We start from the raw sequence: 21,699 nt of genomic DNA on the forward strand, positions 1-21,699 counted from the left end.
AGGAGAGAGATGAGAGAATGGAAAGTGTATAAAGAGAAGCAATTAAGTGTTTTTGAACAAATAAATTAAAGTGAATTAATTTACTTCCCTTTCTTAGCTATTGGTAGCGTGCAGCACTATGACAATCAATCAATTCAACTGTAAATTTCTCTCTCATATTTTCCATGCAATAAATGACAATTTAATGAAATTTGGAGTCCATCACATGGTAGAATGCTTGGATCCGTTGGAAGCAATTTTTGCTTTCTTCTTCACTTGATTTCGGATCAAACATGAAGAACATTCATCAAAATTAAAATTTTGGGCTTAGTGGCAACAACATTTAATCTGGCCCAATAAAATTTTGCTTCATCCAAACTAATTGGGCTTATGACAATGTTTGAGTTCTAGTCCAATTAATCACAAATTGCTTCAGCCACATATTATAGGAAACATACACTAAGGCTGAATGTTGGTTTTGATTTGGGCTTGCAATATTTCTTTTGTGTTTCGGCCCAATATAAACCTGCATTGCAAAATTATTTTAATCAAAAATTAATTTTACAATTAATTATATTAATAATGTTTAGTCATCACAAATATTAATTTAGAGTTTTCGAAACTCATCAAGCTGGATGTAGTTTAGCCAATGCCACTTTTACCACCAACGAAGACCCATTTAAGAATTTTTTTTGTTCTAGAATATTCTGCACCATTCCTTCTGGCAAATTCTGCTGATCCGCCATGGCCACTACTTCTGTTTCTCTTTTAACTGTGTTTTCGAATATTCTGTCAAAGCCTAAAATAAGATTCGGTATTTTTGAACAATTAATTAATTTTTATGACAACTATAATTAATAAAATTAATTTTTTTTTGGTGAACAACCAAGAGAAAAAACAAAAGAGCAGAAAAGAAAAAGAAAAGAAATCAGGTTCTTAACAGTAAGAGAGGATAAACCACCTCTAGTGGCTGGTGCCAAAGGTGAACCTCATCAGTTTCGCTACCTCCAGATCCCATCTTTGCCAACCGATCTGCCACGACATTAGCTTCTCTCGGGATAAGCTCAAAACGAATATCCCAATCCCTTCTTAACTTCAAGTCAAAGATCAGTTGTATTACTTCTTTTTCAAGATGCCAGAGTGGAACTTGCCAACCAGTCACTAGCTCAAAAGCTGCTGCGCAATCTGTCTCACAGACAACAAGCTTAAGACCCGCCTCCCAAGCCCAAGCCAAACCTTTCCATATACTCCACAACTCCATCTTGATGACACTAGATCCAAAGGAATTTCCTGAGCATCCCATTATCCATTGACTGGAGCTATCGCGAATTATCCACCCAAAACCAGCACAATTATCCCCCAAGTTCACACTCCCATCACAATTTAACTTTCAAGCACCAGGTTCTGGCGGAGACCAAGATAGAGGTTTTAATTTAGCAATTACTAATTTTTCATAACATATTATTATAATTAATAAAATTATTTTAAAAATTTACTAATTTATCAGATTGTATTACTATAATTAATAAAATTACCAGAAAAATAAGTAATTAATTTAATAAAATTAATCTAAAAAATACTATTTTTTTATAGCATATTACTATACTCTAAATAATTAATAAATTTTTATGACATATTACTATAATTAATAAAATTAATCTAACAAGTATTAATTTCTTATATCATATTATTATGATTAATAAAGTTACTTTAAAATTATAGTAATTTCTCGTATTATATTACTATAGTTAATAAAACTACTAAAAAGATAACTAATTTCCTAAATCATATTACTATAACCTATAAAGTTATTCTAAAAAATTACTAATTTCACATAACATCTTATTATATAATAAATAAAATTATTCTCCATATCATTTAACTATAATTAATAAAATTAATGTAACAAATCACTAATGTTCAATATATATATATATTACTATAATAAATCAAGTTACTTTATAAATTACTAATTTAGAGTTTAGAGTTTAAGATTTAGGGTTTAGGGTTTTTTTTTCTTCTTCTTATCCTCGATATATTCCATCTTATTATTTGAACTTTAGAACTTTTTACATATATTTCTTTTTATTTTCGATTTATTTCACAAGTCAATGATAATACTTATCAATTAGTTAATAAAATTAATTTAAAAAATATTAATTTCATACTCTATATAATTAATAATTTTTCATGAGATATTACTATAATTAATATAATTAATTTCTCATATCATATTAACATAATTAATAAGATTATTTTTAAAATTTTTTAATTTCTTAAATTATATTATTATAATTAATAAAATTACTAAAGAAATAACTAATTTCCTAAATCATATTACTAAAACCTATAAAATTATTCTAAAAAATTATTAATTTTATATAAATACCTTATTAAGATTAATAAAATTATTCTCCATATCATTTAACTATAGTTAGTAAAATTAATATAACAAAATTATTAATTTTTAATATATATATAATTAATCAAATTACACTAAAAATTACTAATTTAGAGTTTAAGATTCAGGGTTTATGAGATATTTATTTGTATAATATGAGACTTCTTCTTCTTCATATTATCTTCTTGAATTTTTGTATGTGTACTCTCTGTACTCTTTTATATACTCTCTATCTATACTAACTTTTACAGTATCTTACTATAATTAATACTCTATATAATTAATAATTTTTCGTAACATATTACTATAGTTAATAAAACTAATTTAACAAAATTGTTAATTTTTCATATCATATTAATATAATTAATAAAATTATTTTAAAAATTTACTAATTTCTCGAATTATATTACTTTAATTAATAAAATTACTAAAAAATAACTAATTTCCTAAATTATATTACTATAATACATAAAGTTATTCTAAAAAATTACTAATTTCACATGACATTCTACTATAATTAATAAAATTATTCTCGATATCATTTAACTATAATTAATAAAATTAACGTAACAAAATCACTAATTTTCAACATATATATTACTATTAATTAATTAAGTTACTCAAAATATTATTAATTTCTCATAATATCTTTTCTTAAAAAAAGATATATTTTATATATTTAAATATTACTCTTATCTTATATATACAAATATGACTCTTATTTTATTTTTATTTTTTGTCTTTCTTTTATTAGATTTTCTTAAAAAAACAAAACAATTTTTAGAAAATATTAAAAATATTTTAATTGATAAAATTAAAATATTATATGGATATTTATAAAAATTTTCAAATATTAGTTTGACTATAATATGAGACTTTTTCTTTTTCATTATGTAATATGATACTTTTTCTTCTTCATGTTATCTTCTTAAATTTTTTTTTTGTGTACTCTTTATTCTCTCTGTATACTCTCTATCTATACTGGCTTTTATAGTATCTTACTATAATTAATACTCTATATAATTAATAATTTTTTATAACATATTACATAGTTGATGAAATTAATTTAACATAATTATTAATTAATTTCTTATATCATATTAATATGATTAATAAAATTACTTTAAAAATTTACTAATTTCTCAGATCTATTACTATAATTTATAAAATTATTAAAAAGAACTAATTTTATAAATTATATTACTATAATCCATAAATTTACTTTAAAAAACTTTTTACATGACATCTTACTATAATTAATAAAATTATTTTTGATATTATTTAACTATAATTAATAAAATTAACGTATCAAAATCACTAATTTTCAATATATATTACTATAATTAATTAAGTTATTCCAAATATTACTAATTTTCAGAATATCTTACTTTAAAAGAAAATCGAACCAAATTATTTAACTCGTAATAATTGATTTAGAATATAGAATTAATTTTTGTTGGTGACTCGAATATAGAATTAATTTAAAATGTAAAATTTATTTATTATTTATTTTTTCTTTTCATAAAATGTTTCATCCTTCTCAAAACTACAACAAATAATGACCAATGGATAAATCTAACCAACCTCGTTTTTTCGCTTTTTGTTTAACAAAAAATTAAAAATCGTAAAATGTAATAATCCAACAAATTATAAGGAAGATCTTGTTGTGAAACTCATGCTCTCTGTAAAATTGTTGTGGAGTCCAAACCTTCACTGAGTTCTCGCGGAGGAAGAAAGATGCCCGAGAAAATGGTGCCAAAGCCACCATGGTCGATTGGAGAGGAGAAGGAGTTGATGGCGCGACGAAAAAGTGAGTAACAGATGCAGTGGGGAGGTTTGGAGTGGTCGCCGGCGGTGAAGATAGTGGAAGGCGCAGTGCGCTTGCAACAGCGGAGGTAGAAGAGGAAGTTAAGGGAACGACGACGAAGAGGAGGAAGGCATCTGCCCTATGTACAGGCGACAGCATCTCCCTCATAATCTCATCCCTACCATACCGTAATCCTGCTCGTCGGGGCATCTGCGCCATAGTTGTTGTCAAGGCGTTGCTGCACACCTGAAGTATTGTCGTCTGCCGACGCGGTTGCGGACGTTGGGGATGCCGTCATCGGAGGCGAAGGACCGTGTTGGTGAGGAGGGTCGTGCGCATTGGCCAAGAAGCTATCCTACCCACACGCTGTGCTATCATCGGAGTTGAAGTCCGATCCTCTTCCACTTTGGTTTGATGCCCCACTCCGGCGTTCAATAATGTGCAAAATAATACAATAAAAAAAATTTTATTCAATAAAAATTTTATCAATTTTGAATTAATTTAAATATTTAATTTTTTATTTTTTGATATAATACCACAAAACATTTTAAATTTAACAACAATAACCATTATAAAAGTAATATTTATAAAGTTACTCTACTGGCACAAAAATTGTATAAAATATTAACCAGCCAATCATATGAAACTAAGTTCAAAAAGATCTTTATCGTTAGATTAAAAAACTTACAATAATCTAATGGTTTCTCATTAAAAGTGCTCACCGGGGTCAGCCAAATCACTTTTTAGCACTTCCGTACACAAACACATTGGGCATACTGAATCCGTCCCCTTTATCACGAAGCAAATCGGTCATACTTTTGGTTCATTGCTGAAATTTAGGGTAAAAACAATAAAGTTAATATATATACTCAGGTAATCAGATTCATTCGAATTTTACAACTATAAAAATAATACTAAAGCCAATAAAGATAGAGTTTAATTCAATCTTACTCGATTAAATTCAATTATCCGATGAATACAAATCAATTAAATCGGATTAAGTTAATTTTGATCGAATTATTGAATTATCTTAATCCTCGAACACCCTTAGTGAGACGAGATATATAGTAACATTTGACCATGATTAGTTTAATTTGCAGTGAGAATGTTTTCAATTCCAAAAGACACTACAAAATATATGGACTATATATAAGAGGGAAAACATTTTAGGTATGTCGTGAACTAATAAAGTATATTAATTTTAATTATGTATTTTTTTGCAATTAAAATTAATGTGTAAAAATACTAAAACACCTTAATAATGGACATTTAAAATGCATCCTATAATAAGAATACGAAATTAAAGAAGCTGCTCCTCATGCGGCTAAAAGAAAGGGTAACCGGTAAAACATGTTGTAGGGTAGGTACAAGTAGGGGTGCACATGGGGCCGGGTGAAGCCGGGTTCGCCATGACCCGAACCCGACCCTAAATAATGACCGGGTCTATTTATGAGACCCTTACCCGACCCTAGACCCGATGAAATCGTATTACTTTCGGGCCACACTTAAGCCGGGTCTAAACCGGGTGAAACCCGGGTCTTGATCAACTTTATCATGACATCACCAAAAATTATATTCTACATCTTTTGAACCTCTAAATTTTGGAAAATAATTATTTCATAACATTGCAACATTCACATAATAATAATTTAGAATCTAATAATAATAATTTAAAGTTTCATAATAATAATTATATCAATTACACATTAAACATTCAAAGTTCAAAAGACAATTAAAACAAAGTTAACAACCAACACAAGATTAACATAATAATAATAATTTATAGTGTCATACCAACCAATAACAACAAAATATTAAGTAACAAACAATTACACGGGTCCAACGGGCCGGGGCCGGGTGACCCGAGGCTTGACCCGAACCCGATTTAATAAATAATCGGGGCCATCTATTGAAACCTCGGGTCTGACCGGGCCATAACGAAGCCGGGTCAAATTAGCCCCGAAGTCATCGGGCCCGGTCCGGGTCTTCGGGCCGGACCGAATCTTGTGCACCCCTAGGTACAAGCTTCTGCTTGCTAGATATTTTTTTCTTTCAGAACCTTTATTCAGAAGTCAAAACATGTGTTTCGTTTCTTTCTCGGATTTATTTCTTCCTCAATTATGTTTATATTTTTTAATTTTAATTTTAATTTTATTTTTTATTTTTTTCTCTCTTTCGCTATCTGGTATCCAATATTCTAAACGAATTTGTAGAACAAATGATACATATGATGATGGGCTTTATCTTTATTGCACCGTCGAAGATTTTGATCTTTTGTCTCTGTAGCTGTGTTTGTTTTTGGAGACATAATAAAACATGACATTAAGACAAAAGATAATAGAATAAAGATATTAAAAATTATTTTTTGTGTATTGTATTTGAATATAGTATACAATACTAATATAATGTCTAATATTATGTTTAGATATATATAGATAAAACTAAAATATTATATAAAATGACTAAAATAGCCATACAATTCTAAATTTTTTACATCAAGTACAAACTAATTTAATAGAAAATGAGAGTACGTAGGAATACAAAAGATTACAAGAATATTTGGTCTATGAACCAACAAGGTAAATATGGTATTGAAGTAATAATGATAACATAAGAAGGAAGGAATTATGTAAAAAATTCTACAAGAAGAAGAGAGTACCTGATGAAGAAGAAGAACGCAGAGACAGAGAAAGGACAGGGAGAAGAGAGTATTTCTCTTAGAACGACGATGTAGAGAAGAAGCTCAAATTAGGAAAAATAAAAGGGATAATAGTAGAATAATAAAAAATATCTATGGACAAAAAGGGGAAAAATTTTCATAAAAAAGTCCGTATCCACATTTTCAAATCCCGTATTCATCATTGTCCTTCGTAAAAGAGTGGACACAAAAATATAAAAAACTGTCCTAGAGACAATGTGTCCATGTCTCTGCCTCTAAATACTTTTTAAACATTTGTTGTCCATGTCTTTGTCGAAAACAAACGCTACCTATATTACTATATCTTAGTTGAGTAGAAATGGTATTATTATAATTCACTGTACTCAAATTGGTTTAATAATTTATTAGTTGAAACAGTATCACATACGTATGCATAAAAGTGTGGATTAAGTATGATTTTGATTCCTAAAGTATAGGTTGAAAATTTTTTTCGTCCTCAATTTTTTTTTTGCATACAAAATGATCCCTAAGGTTTAACATGGTTTTAAAATCGTCCCTAAGGTTTGACTTGGTTTTAAATTTTTAGTGGCAGAAGCGGAGGCAGAGGTGGATCGTGGACATACGAAGAATAACACAATGAACACAGTAACACCAAAGAAATTAAACATGATAGGAGTTATGGTGTGATTAGTATGAGTGTGCAAGGCTTGATTAATTCTGTTATTTTGTTGGGCTCTACTAAGTCAATAGAAATCATTTTCATCCTCTTTTTGTTATTCTGTTAGCTAGTTGGAAGCTAATAGCAAGTACTAGAAGGTTCTATCATTTTTACTGATTGAATAAAATCACCTTCTACTCTTCACTTTCTCTTCTATTCTTCTTCTTCTTCAACTCCACCCTCTGAGGTCTGATACCTTTTTAGTATCAAAACTTATGGTGCCACAACTTCCGTAAGTTTCAAGTTACAAGAGTTCACGGGTAGATTGAAGCTAAGTCACGATGACTCAAAGATTTGTAGCAACACTGGTTTCAATAAAGCTGAATGAGGATAAGTTTTTGCAATGGAAAGATCAAGCAATTTTAACAATAGAAGAAAATGATATGCTTAGTCATGTTACAGGAAAAAAATCCCTTAACACTATGCAATTGCAGTTAAATACAAAATTAAAGATGTTACAAAATGATAATGCTGCTGAATATATGAGTTTATCAAAGATGTTATAGGATAGAGGAGTGATACACAGGTTTTCATGTCCTTATGTTCATCAACAGAAGGGGGTTGTCGAAAAGAAGCATCGACATGTGGTAAAAATGGGACTTACTCTACTAGCAGGTGCATCAATGCCTACTAAGTTTTGGGGAAAAGCTTTTACTACTACTGCAGAGTTAATAAATGTATTTCCAACACTGGTTTTGGATGGCATGTCTCCCACTGAGAGGCTATTTGTCAAGCAACCATCTTATGAACAACTTCAAGTTTTTGGATGCATGTGCTTTCCACATCAAAGATTTTATAACAAGCACAAGTTAGACTTGAGGTCCTCACCTGTATCTTCATTAGCTATGAAACATCACACAAAGGCTATAAGTGCCTTACTCAAGATGATAAAGTCATTATTACTCCTCATGTTGTATTTTTTAAAGAACAGTTTCCATTTAAGCAAGCAAAATAGCAAGTTCACAATCAGGCTATACCAACTCACTCAGCTCGTGACATTCAGTCCTGACCATTCAAACCATTCCAAGGATCTTGCCAAGTTCAATTGAAGAAAGACGGTATCAATCTTAGCAATTAAGCTCTTTACCATGTTCATTGAGAAGCAGACAGTAGACTTCCCCCATCAATAACTCTCTCCAAATCAGTTCATCAAGTAGGCATCAAGAACCAGCAATAGTGAATTTTACAAACCACATTCAACCAGCCAATTCATCATGCAAACCACAAGTACCACCAACAGTAGCCTCATCAGTTCCTGTTTCAATTTCCATCAATGACATTGAAATTTTGCTACCAATTTCTATGGATCCAGAACCTATACAATCAGTAGCAGTAGTTAATTCTCACCCAATGATAACTCAAAGCAAGGCTGGCATAGTCAAGTCAAGGGTTTTTCTTGCAAGTGTGGAGACAAGAAGTGTGAATCAAGCTCTCAACTCTCCAGAATAGAAAGCAGCCATTAATGTGGAGCATGATGCCTTGATCAAGAACAAAACATGAGAATTAGTAAATCTTCCACCAAATAGAAAGGTCATAGGTAGCAGGTGAGTATTCAGACTGAAATACAATGCAGATCGGACTTTGCGAAAACACAAGGCAATGCTAGTTGCTCAGGGGTATGCTTAGAGACCTGGTTTTGATTTTATAGAAACCTACAGCCCAGTGATAAAGCCTACATCTATCAGGCTACTGCTGTCAATTGCTCTATCAAAATCTTGGACAATTAGGCAGTTGAATGTTAACAATGCCTTCTTGCATGGTAATTTAATGAAAGAAATCTACATGAGACAACCTCAGGGCTATGAACAAGGAGACTCCTCTTTGGCGTGCAAACTCATTAAAGCTCTCTATGGGTTAACGCAATCCCCAAGAGAGTGGTATCATAAACTGGCAAATGGTTTAAGAAAAATTGGTTTTATAACTACAAAATCAGATGTTTCAGTTTTTGTTAGAGATGTCAATAGAATAAAAACTTATCTGCTTGTTTATTTAGATGATATAATAGTGATTGGTGAATCTACAGAATGTGTGAAAGAAGTGATAGTAAAGTTGAATGCTAAGTTCGCTTTGAATGACATGGGAGACTTACACTACTTTCTTAGGATTTAGGTAACAAAATTCAAGATGGATGCTTGGTGCTTACTCAGCAAAAATACATTGGTGAAGTATTAAAGAAAACTGGCATGGTAGGATGTGCCTCTTATCACACTCCTCTGCCATCAACAGTGAAGATCACATCCCTTGGAGAATCAAGCTTCTATGATCCAAAAATATATAGATCTATAATTGGTAGCTTATAGTATCTTAATAGTAACAAGGCCTGAAATATGTTATAGTGTCAACAAACTCTCCCAATTTGTTCAAGCCCCTTTAGACTCTCACCGAAAAATGGTGAAACGTGTGCTAAGGTACCTAAGTGGAACAACTAGCTATAGCTTGCATTTGAAGTAGGAAACTTCTATGGAAATAATTGCAAATAGTGATTCGGACTGGGCTGAGGATCCAAACGATAGAAAGTCCAACAGTGGATATTGTGTCTTTCTTGGAGCGAATATGATCTCCTGGGCGTCAAAGAAGTAAACAGTCGTAGCCAAGTCAAGATTGGAGTTGAATATAGGAGTATGACAGATGCAGTAGCAAAATTAACTTGGGTAAAAATTATGATGAATGAGTTGTTATTTCCCTTGACAGAGGCACCAATATTGTACTGTGATAATTTGAGTGCTTTTTGCTTGTTGCTAATCCTATCCTACACTCTAAGTCTAAACATTTCAAAATAGACCTGCATTTTGTTAGAGATCATGTAAATAATAAAGAGATTCGAGTGAGTCACATTCCAGGATTAGTTCAGGTGGCTGACATTCTCACAAAAGTAGTGCCCTCTGAGAGCTTTCTTCACTTTCAAGCCAAGCTCAGTGTCAATGATCAGCAACAGATCACTAGCAATGAGAGTGAAGATTATTCAGTAGCAGACAAAGCAGAATGAAGACAACTAGAGATGATGATAGGAGTTATGGTGTGATCAGCATGAGTGTGCAAGGCTTGATTAATTCTATTATTCTGTTAGCTCTACTGAGTCAGCAGAAGTCACTTTCACCCCCTTTCTGTTATTCTGTTAGTTAGTTAGTTGGAAGCTAACAGTAGGTGCTAGAAGGTTCTATTAGTTACTCTATAAATAGCAACTCTCATGCTTATATTAGTTAATTTTTGTCATTTTCACTAATTCAATAAAATCACCTTCCACTCTTTACTCTTTCATTCTCTCTTCTATTCCTCTTCTTCTTCACTTCACCCTCTGAGGTCTGATGCCTTCAAAACACACAGTATTTACTCTTAGTTTTGTTTTAAAAAACCAAAAATAATTTTGTCGAATCACCTAAGTTCTAGTGGATTTTATTAAATAAATAAGTTAATTCTTTTATTTATTGATATAGATAATTTAAAGAAACTTACTTTTTTTTTGCGTTCGGTGATATATCTCATTTACAATGTAAACGACTTGACTTTACAAAACAAGATAAGACACATATATTAAACCAATCAAACGGGTGCATCAGTGACACATCAGTGACACGTAGAAGACAAAAAAAAACTCTACATATCTCGTTTATAGTATAAATGAGATATGTATAAAATTGATATATTTACATTGTAAATGAGATATAGTACGACATATTTTAACTAGCTATAAAAGGATCTACAAGTGTTAGCCCTCCTCACAAAAAATTCATTCATTCTTTCCCATTCTTCTTCGTTCTTTTAATAAGTTTAATAAAAATATATAGTGGTTAATTTACTTTTATGAGTGCATATTCTAATTGTCATACATGAGAAACAATGATGATGTGGTTGTACGTATTTGAGTGTAATAATCCTATCCTTTTCTGCACTTATCGTTTAAGTTTTCTATCTGAGTTAAAGAGCTTAATATTGACGAGTATAGGTGTTGATGGGACAAAGAAAGTTGGAAGAGTTGGATATAGGTTGTTAGCATTGATAGAAAATAGTATTTCATTTTCGGGGGTTTTTTTTTTTTTACTTGATAGAGATGAGCATGTGTGGCTAATATTTGATGTCCATGGGAGAATCATGGTCCAACAAGTAATGGAGCTTTTCTGCGGAGGTTGGTGGCATAAGTGGTAATAGTTTGGGGCATTCGAGTTTTGTTTGAGATGACCCACTCTTACACCATCCCTTCTGTAATGTGCTAGTCCAGTTGAACACATGGACATGGACAACAAGGAGTCGGAAGAATAATACGTTGCTAACAACAAAAAGTAGTTCTGCTGAGGATAAGGAGGACTTTGTACTTGAGACCCTGATAGGTGGAACATTTCAACATCTTTTGCTTGGCCCAGGACCAGTTCTGGAATTGTCAGCTGGTAGTTAGCCGCTATCACATGCTAAATCTTAACGCAATGCATGAGATACTCCATTTTCAACATGGGAGAAGATGATTACAACACATACAGCAGAGTAGAGTTTTGCATTGGTCATAGATTCAAAAGCAAGGAGACTATTATGCTAGGTGTGAAGAATTACAACATTCGGAGGAGTGCAAGAACATGGTTGCGGAGTCTGATCGAGCAAAGTACCATGTGCATTGTAGGCAATTTACAATAGGATTCTCTTGGAGTCTCTGTGTTGAACATGTGCAACAATAACAAGTTATACAAATATCACTCTATGAAAACAATAAAATCAAACTACTAAGAATGACCAGATGATAAGCCATGTATAAACATATACCTCACAGCCAATGGAAAGGTCAGTGTCTGTCTCTCAAGTGGGCACCATGCTGGAAACTGATAGTATGTCTAGAACATAAGTAGCGGCATGCATCCAGTAATGTCTGTGGTAGACCGATGTACTGCAAAACACAAGGAGTGATATGTTCGTGCAAGCACGGCAAAATCCCATGACAAACAGTGACACCTATCAAAGTCAGCCAACAAGGGAAGCCACCTGATGTGAATCTGATTGTTCCACTTATCTGTCATCAGGTAACTTCCGATCAGCAGCAAGATGTAACACCTCGTGTACTATCCCTACTGGCATATGATGCACTCTGTCCCTAAGTCATGTCAGCTTGATAGAGAATGACTCCTTTAATTTTTTTGTTTTCCCTGTTGAGTATGGAGAGGCCTGGAACTGAGGAGCACCTCTATCCACTCCCACGTCCGATGCTGGTACTATGTCTGGAAGTCCCTCAAGCAGCCACCCATTATCTCTCATTGATGCGTAATCCAAGGTGGTACACAACATTCTGGAGGGTGTTCGATGGTGCACTCACCTAAGACAGGTAAAAAGTGTGGGTCTCTAGACACCAACGCTCCACAAATGCATAAATTAGGGTGTTGTCAAACACAGAATCTCCGAGCTACACCATACCACTAAACCCAACCTCCCTCAGGAAAAGAAGAATGGTGTTTGGTGGTGTAAGAATGTGGCTAACTCATCTAAAAAGTAGGAAGCGAGACCTCTGTTAAAATAAAATTAAATTATTAAACGATATATTTAAAAATAAAATAAAAAATATAAACACAAAATAAAGAAATGAAATTTTTTTAAACAATTATTTCAAATGTCATATTTATTTATTTTTGAAATTACTAAACTAATTCCTAGGATACATATTAAAATAAAATTTATCAAACAATGATTTCAAATGTAATAAATTTATTGTCGTATATTAAACATTTAAAAAAATTATTTAAAACTAATATCCAATAAATAAGTTACCAAAAATAGATACCAACAACTAATAAAAACTAAACTAGCAACTAACCCATCTAACTAAACTAGCAACTATTTTAGTCATACATATTTTAATGTTAAATTCATAAAACTACCCTAACTATTCTAGTCATATAACAACGCGAACCAAAAAATCGATTATTTTAACGATATGTTATGTCATATTCAGACGGTTGATATTTTCCTGCCGTACATCTATGCGCGCTATAAAATCTAAATAATTCAAATATGTCAAGAAAAAGACTAAGAGAGAGAAGAGAGGTGGAAAAGTGTGAAAAGTGACTGTTCATAGGTGCTGTAAATGAATTCTATATATAGATGACATTATACATATCTCGTTTCAATTAATACTCAGTTTGGTCTCTGAACTTGTACTCGAACCTCAATTTAGTCTGTGAAATTTCAATTGTCCTTCTTTAGTCCCCAAACTTTGCAAACGAGACTCACATTAGTCCTTGGGACAATTTTCGGCACAAAAATATTAATAAAGCACTGACATACATGGACAATCAAATACCATGCTGTAACTTATAAAATGATGTCGTTATAGTTTTGGTGCTTAAATAGTCCAAAAACGATGGCGGATCACTTGTTTTAGGAGAAAAAATTTCAATAAATACCACTTATGATTTTTTTTGGACTATTAGAGTGCCAAAACAAAAACGACATCGTTTTATAGAATCTAATGTAGTATTTGGCTGTCCACGTCAGAGTTCCATTAATATTTGTGTCTTAAAAATCAGTTTACGGACTAACGTGAGTTACATTTACAAAGTTTGAGGATTAAATAGAAGCAGTTAAAATTTTAAAGACCAAATTATAACTCGTATATAAGTTGAAAAATCAAATTAAATATTATCTTTATCTCATTTAGAGTATAAATAAATTGACTTTTTAAATATCTCATTTACATAGTAAATAAAATATGACATAAAACCATTAAACTATTTTTATATAGTGTAACCCTTTTTTATGGGAATTGATGGATATCCGATTATATCCTTTTCTGTTGGCTAATTTTTTTAGCTTTTTTATTATATATATACACTAGCAAATTATGAATAGAACTGATCGCTTTTAGCGTGTATAATAAGTAGTATATTGTAAGACCTTGGATTTTTACAAAATTAAATAATAAATTTGTTTATAATTAAGTTGAATAATTAAGTTTTTAACTTTATTTTATGATTATAAAGGAAATTAATTTTTATTATCTCTAATTATTGAATTGGAGTATTTATTTAAAAATAAATTTTAAATAGATAATTAAATAGTATTTTTATAGATAATATTATTGGATTAAGTTTAGTTTTTAATTAATACTCTACCTAAACCCTAAATTCCCAAAACACAACTCTAACCCTAATTTCCCTAAACTAGCCGTCATTTCCCCTTCCCTTTCTTCCTAATCTAACACAATACACAGCAGCAGCAAAGAAAAAAAAAAGGAAAGGGATAGTGGAGAGAAAGAGAGAACCGAGGGAGAAGAAGAGAAGAGGAAGGCTGCGCCGGCGTCACTGGGTCCCGCCTCTGCCGCGTCGTTGTTGTCGTCCTCGCGAGCTGTCACTGCGTGCCGTCACTGAGCTGCAGTGCCGCTGTTCGGCCTCGTTCCGCCGCGTCTCCATGGTCGCCATCGTTGAAGCCACGCGAGAAGGGAGTCGCTGCTATAGTGGAGAACGTCACACTATCGCCGCCGAGCTTGCTCCTTGGTCGCCGCTGCCGGCAAGATTCGAAGAAAGAGATGCTCGAGGAGAGAGAGAGATCGACGGTGGGGGGCTTCTGTTCGTGTGGCCGTGCCTCCACCGCCACAGATCCAACACCGTCTCCACTGCCTTCCGTTGATGTCATCCTCCGCCGTTGTGAGCCTCTTCTCCTGCCGTTCAAGGAGATGTGCTCAGTCACCGTTTTGCCGCCATTGAGCCGCTCTGCCGCTACTTGGTTCAGTTTCTTAGTTGCGGTAAGCTTTTTGTTCCGGAAAATCCTTTTTTCGCTGTTCTGTTATTTTTAGCTAAGATTTTGCGATGTTAATTGCTATAAGATTGAGTTTCGGTTATTATATGTTGCAATTAAAGTTGTTGTTATTGCTGCGAAAGGGGTTTGGAGCTGAAATTGTGGCTGTTGCGTTGCGGGCCGAAAGAAAATGAAGTTTTGTCATGTAATTGAGTCACGATTGAGGTAGGAGCATTTTCGTTAAACTCATTTTTATTTTTAAGAATTGTTATAAATCGATATTGATGCAAATAAATATTTTTGGTGATTATGGAGTCTTATGAATTGAACTAAGTTATCTTGAATGAATGTGATTGCTTACTTTACTGTGGCTATTTCTGAATATTGAGTTGGCATTGTGATAGTGAATGAAAGATTGATTTGAAAATCTAATTTGTATGTTTTATTAAGGATGATTTGAGAATTGAAAAATGACTTGATGTTAGAATTAGTTTGATTTCGGAAAACGATTTGAGATTTGTGAATGGCTTGGGTTTGAAACCATTGGAAAGAGTTTGAGAAAATGTTGGTTGACTTTGTTGGAAAAGAATTGAGAGTTGGAAAGGATTTTAATATTGAAAATGAGCTTGATTTATTGAAAAATGAATTTAAATTAAAAATGGTTTGAGATATTAAAATTTGTCTGAATTTGGAATCGAGTTGAAAGAAGTTTGAGAAATGGTTTGGTTGGGACCCGAAAAGGGAGGCAGAATCCAAGTTTTAGAGGAGTTGCTGCCCAAATTTTTATAACATTGGAGATTTTGTTTTAATGTGATTCTGATTGTGATACATGGGTAGTAGCAAGGATGGTGGTTCGTCCCACTTGCTCCAAGTTAATGTATGACTCGCTCCAAGTTGAGCTTTTAAACACCCGCTTGGGTAGTAGCTGCAGTAGTGGTTATTCCACTGGCTCTGGGTTAAGCGGGTAGTAGTAAGGGGGTTGTAGGTCAAACCCACTTGCTCCACATGGGTGTTTCAGTCCATGGTTAGCTACCAAGACGTGTCGGGTTGGCTTTATAACCGACAGATGAGACTCATCAGCCATAGGACAGGCATGCATCATATGCATTTGTATACTTTGTTTGGGTTTGAATTTGTTTTGGTTTGCTTAATTGCTAAACTGTTATTAACTGCTATTTGATCTATTTGATGTAACTGTTATCTATACCTGTATGTTCCTTGTCTGTTTTGCCTGTGTTTGTTTCTGATGTGGTACTTTTGAGATTGAGTATTGATGATGAGATGATGATTGTGTTGATTGATTATGTGATTAGTTGAAGGCCGTGATTGGTTTCTGATTTGATTAGTTTCTGATTGAGATATTAGTAAAGTATGAAAAATCAAGCTGGTTCAGCATAGACTTAATGAACCTTTGCTTGGAACAGGTTGGTTATTCATACCGTCTAGGAAACTGATTAAGATTTTCTTATAAGAAAAAAAGGTTTTGGATTTCTGAAAAATTAAATAATGTTTCTTTGAAAAGGTTTTGAGTGATTAGCCGTTGGTTTTTAAAAGATTCATAAGACAACGATAATCACTGAGTTTGAAAATAGTTTTCTTATTAAATATCTTCTTATGACAATTCTGAAACTCCGTGGTGAGACCGTGTGGTTAGGTTCTCACCCCCTACAACTTTACCTTTACAGGAATCAGATGAAAAAGCATTATGAAGAGTTTTAGTTCGTTTTGGTTTATATGATGTTGTATTAGTTAGATCATTTTTCTTCCCTCGTATTTGTTATTATAATTTTGTAAGAGGGTTAGGAATTGTATGTTTTATATGTATATTACATTATAAGCTATTATGTAAGGAGTCTTGTATATGAATCTATGCCTATTTATTTTTTTAAGATAAAGTATTTAATTTCGGTTTTCAAAGAAATCAGCGATACGGTGTCGAGTCAAAGGCTCCTATTTTAATATTAAGTATATAGAGCTGTCGTAATACTTTTTACTATCAGAGTGGCGTAGCCGGAAGCGTGACATTCTAATAGTGAGGGTGTTATATTATGGTATCAGAGCAGTTCATCCTAATTAGAGCCTTGGGAATGAGCTGACTGTGCTTCATTGCATACTCTGAGTGTCTGTCATATTTTAGGTCTTGTCCGAATGATGAGAATTAGAGCTTTATGCACATGACTGTATTTTAATTAACGCTGTTAGTTTACCGTTGCATAACTGCTGATATTAAGTCTGGCCAACTTAATGTTGATGGTTTATGTATACGGAAAAGTTAACAGGTTATCATAGGCAAAATAAAAGTAACAGGTAACGCATATCGCGGGTTTGGGAACGTTAGGAGTTAATTCTTGAGGTTACTCTGTTATGTGTCTCGAAATTTTGCTGATGACATGTGACTTGTTCCTTCTTGATGTGCCTTGAAGTCCTTGTTTGAGATCTTTTTCTTGAAAAGTAATTTAATTAATTTCCAACCCTATCCCTTCGTTCATATGCTTTCTACCTTGTGTTGTTTAAACTCCTTTTCTTAACTCATGTACTAGTTGATGTGCGTTGAAACTTGTTTGAAATAACAGAGTGATCGTTAAAATCTTTGCAATTTTGCTATCGATTAAGTTGTTTTCCTTGAGAGTATTGCATTCCTTGTGAATTAGCTGCAAACTTGTTTGAATTTTCATATTTTGTGAATTGATTTCCGTTTTGCATATTTCAATCCTCTTGAATATCTTTATAGGGTTGTGATTTCAAGTGTCCTATTTGACTCTTGTTTTAAATCCTTTTTTTAAAAATTTTGGTTTATTCTTGTGCAAGTTGTTATTGACTTTGCATTCTTTTACTTGAACGGCGTATCTCTTTACTATGAGTTAAACTTGTTTTGGTGCGATACAACCATCTATTGAAGTTTTAATAAAATCGTTTTTGATTTAGCCTACATTCCTTACCTTACACTTTGAAAATTTTTGTGTACAGTTTAAACCTGTTTGTTTGTAATGCATTCTCTATTCCTTTTTATGAGCAAAACTTTATCTCAGGTTTTCTTCCAACTAGATTGCAGTTTCATGCATGCTTTTGTTTAGTCGGTACTTAAATACCTTTCAAAGTATTTGAGAAAATATAATTTTGCCCTTACCCAAATTAAATCTTTTCTTTTTCAAATTTTGCATAGTTTATTTCAAATTGAATTTATATTGGAATAAAGCCACGTTCAAGCTTTTGTTATTCTTTTGAAGGATGTTTGTTGCTTATCTTTTCTTTTAGACTGCGAAATGAATTTTTTGCAAGTTTTCCATTCTTTTATGAATAATGCATTTGAAAGTATTTTTAATCGTACTCTTGAGTTCTGTGAACTTTGTCTTGGGTTTAAGATATTCTTTTCTGTAAACCTCATACTTCTTCGACTCAACTTGAATCTGTTTCAAACTAATGCGTTGTTTTCTTCGCATTGATTCTATCAAATTTCTTTGATTCAAGAGTTATCCTTGAAGTTATCAATTGATTCCTTTCCAGTAATCTTCATTTCTTGTGCATCCTTGTTTATTTGTAATTTCTTTCATTCTTTCAAATTCTTATGAGTACTGTCCTTGTCACTTATCTTTTGTGTCTAAAATCTTGTGTCCTGAGTAAACTCGAGATTTGTTTGCCCCATGTACGACCTTTAGATATAGCAAGCGATATGTTAGTTCTTAGGACACGGTTGGTGGATGCGTAGGGTGGAGCTTGTAAGTGTGCGTTGCCACGAAATGTTGTAAAGCTTTGTTTTAGACAGAAAAGTTTTGTTGATATTGGGCTTGTGATCGGTAGTGAGTTTGCGATGTGGTTGATGAGGTTGAGAACTCATGGATGAATCGTTCGATAGAGTACAGTTGAAAGTTGTAATCGTGGGTTATGTTAAAGCCCTTGATGTTGACACCATGTAACCTCTTTATTTTGAGCCTATCTTGTAATTTCTATTCAACACCACATTCTTTCCTTATATCTAAGTCTTCTGATTTATCCAGTATTTGAACATTTATATATATGCCAAGACTTTTTTTTCTAAAGTATTTAAAGATAAAATATTAAAACTATGTAATATGTTATGTATTACTTTAATTTTTGAGGACGAAAATTTTTATAAGTGGGATAGGATGTAAGACCCCGGATTTTTACAAAATTAAATAATAAATTTGTTTATGATTTATTATATTTAATTAAGATTATATTTTAAGAGATTTTATATATAAGTTAAGCACTTTTTTATTTATGATTTAAAACTTTAGTAATTGAAAAATAATATGAATTTTATATGCTTAAGTTGAATAATTAAGTTTTTAACTTTATTTCATGATTATAAAGGAAATTGATTTTTATTATCTCTAATTATTGAATTGGAGTATTTATTTGAAAATAAATTTTAAATTGATAATTAAATAGTATTTTTATAGATATTATTATTGGATTAAGTTTAGTTTTTTAATTAATACTCTACCTAAATCCTAAATCCCCAAAACACAACCCTAACCCTAATTTCCCTAAACTAGCCGCCATTTCCCTTTCCCTTTCTTCCTAATCTAACACAATACACAACAGCAGCAAAGAAAAAAAAAGGAAAGGGATAGCGGAAAGAAAGAGAGAACCGAGGGAGATGAAGAGAAGAGGAAGGCTATGCCGGCGCCACTGGGTCCCGCCACTGCCGCCTCGTTGTCGTCGTCCTCGCAAGCTGCCACCGCGCGCCGTCACTGAGCTGCAATGCTGCCGTTCGGCCTCGTTCTGCCGTGTCTCCATGGTCGCCATCGTTGAAGCCACGCGAGAAGGGATCCGCTGCTGTTGTGGAGAACGTCGCACCATCGCCGCCGAGCTTGCTCCTTGGTCGCCTGCCACCGGCAAGATTCGAAGAAAGAGAAGCTCGAGGAGAGAGAGATCGACGGTGGGGGGTTTCTATTCGTGTGGCCGTGCCTCCACCATCGTAGATCTGTCACCATCTCCACTGCCTTCCGCTGATGTCGTCCTCCGCCGCTGTGAGCCTCTTCTCCTACCATTCAAGGAGCTGTGCTCCATCACCGTTTTGTCGCCGTTGAGCCGCTCTGCTGCTAGTTGGTTCACTTTCTTAGTTACGGTAAGCTTTTTGTTCCGAAAAATCCTTTTGTCACTGTTATGTTATTTTTAGCTTAGATTTTGTGACGTAAATTGCTATAAGATTGAGTTTCAGTTATTATATGTTGCGATTAGAGTTGTTGTTGTTGCTGCGAATGTGGTTTGGAGCTGAGATTGCGGCTGTTGCGTTGCGGGCCGAGAGAAAAAAGAGTTTTGTCACGTAATTGAGTCACGATTGAGGTAGGGACGTTTTCATTAAACTCGTTTTTTTTTTCTTAAGAATTGTTATAAATCGATATTCATACAAATAAATATTTTTGGTGATTATGGAGTCTTATGAATTGAACTGAGTTATCTTAAATGAATGTGATTGCTTACTTTACTATGGCTATTTCTGAATATTGAGTTGGCATTGTGATAGTGAATGAAAAATTGATTTGAAAAATTGATTTGAAAATCTGATTTGTATGTTTTATTAAGGACGATTTGAGAATTGGAAAATGACTTGATGTTAGAATTAGTTTGATTTCGGAAAATGATTTGAGATTTTTGAATGACTTGTGTTTGAAACCATTGGAAAGAGTTTGAGAAAATGTTAGTTGACTTTGTTGAAAAAGAATTGAGAGTTGGAAAGGATTTTAATATTGAAAATGAGCTTGATTTATTGAAAAATGAATTTAAATTGAAAATTGTTTAAGATATTGAAATTGGTATGATTTTGGAATTAAGTTGAAAGGAGTTTGAGAAATAGTTTGGTTGGGACTCGAAAAGGGTGGCAGAATCCAAGTTTTAGAGGAGACATTGCCCAAATTTTTATAAAATTAGAGATTTGTTTAAGTGTGATTCTCATTGTGATACCTGGATAGTAGCAAGGATGGTGGTTCGTCCCGCTTGCTCCATGTTGATGTATGAGATTTGATAATGATGATGCTTGATAAACTGAATAAATGTATGTTTGTGACGCCTGGGTAGTAGCAGCAGTAGTGGTTATTACACTCGCTCCAGGTTGAGCTTTTAAACACCCGCCTGGGTAGTAGCCGCAGTAGTGGTTATTCCACTGGCTCTCGGTTAAGCGAGTAGTAGTAAGGGGGTTGTAGCTCAAACCCACTTGCTCCGCATGGGTGTTTCAGTCCATGGTTAGCTACCAGGACGTGTCGGGTTGGCTTTATAACCGACAGATGAGACTCATTAGCCATAGGACAGACATGCATCATATGCATTTGTATGCTTTGTTTGGGTTTGAATTTGTTTTGGTTTGCCTAATTGCTAAACTGTTATTAATTGCTATATGATCTATTTGATGTAACTATTATCTATACCTGTGTTTTCCTTGTCTGTTTTACCTGTGTTTGTTTCTG

At 33.0% G+C, this 21,699-nt stretch overlaps 1 protein-coding gene across 1 annotated transcript; it reads right to left on the minus strand.

The window, feature by feature from the left end:
• Positions 1 to 907: 907 nt before the first annotated feature.
• Positions 908 to 1,282, minus strand: LOC140178540 (uncharacterized). The gene has a single exon (XM_072215716.1). It carries the CDS (start codon positions 1,280 to 1,282, stop codon positions 908 to 910), a length of 375 nt encoding a protein of 124 aa, XP_072071817.1.
• Positions 1,283 to 21,699: the final 20,417 nt, after the last annotated feature.

The sequence above is a fragment of the Arachis hypogaea genome, chromosome 14 (genome assembly GCF_003086295.3).
Source record: "Arachis hypogaea cultivar Tifrunner chromosome 14, arahy.Tifrunner.gnm2.J5K5, whole genome shotgun sequence".
Lineage (NCBI taxonomy): Eukaryota > Viridiplantae > Streptophyta > Magnoliopsida > Fabales > Fabaceae > Arachis > Arachis hypogaea.

Bases quoted from the DNA above. Each gene is read 5' to 3' on its own strand.
- LOC140178540 (XM_072215716.1), bottom strand. From the start codon at position 1,282: ATGGGATGCTCAGGAAATTCCTTTGGATCTAGTGTCATCAAGATGGAG.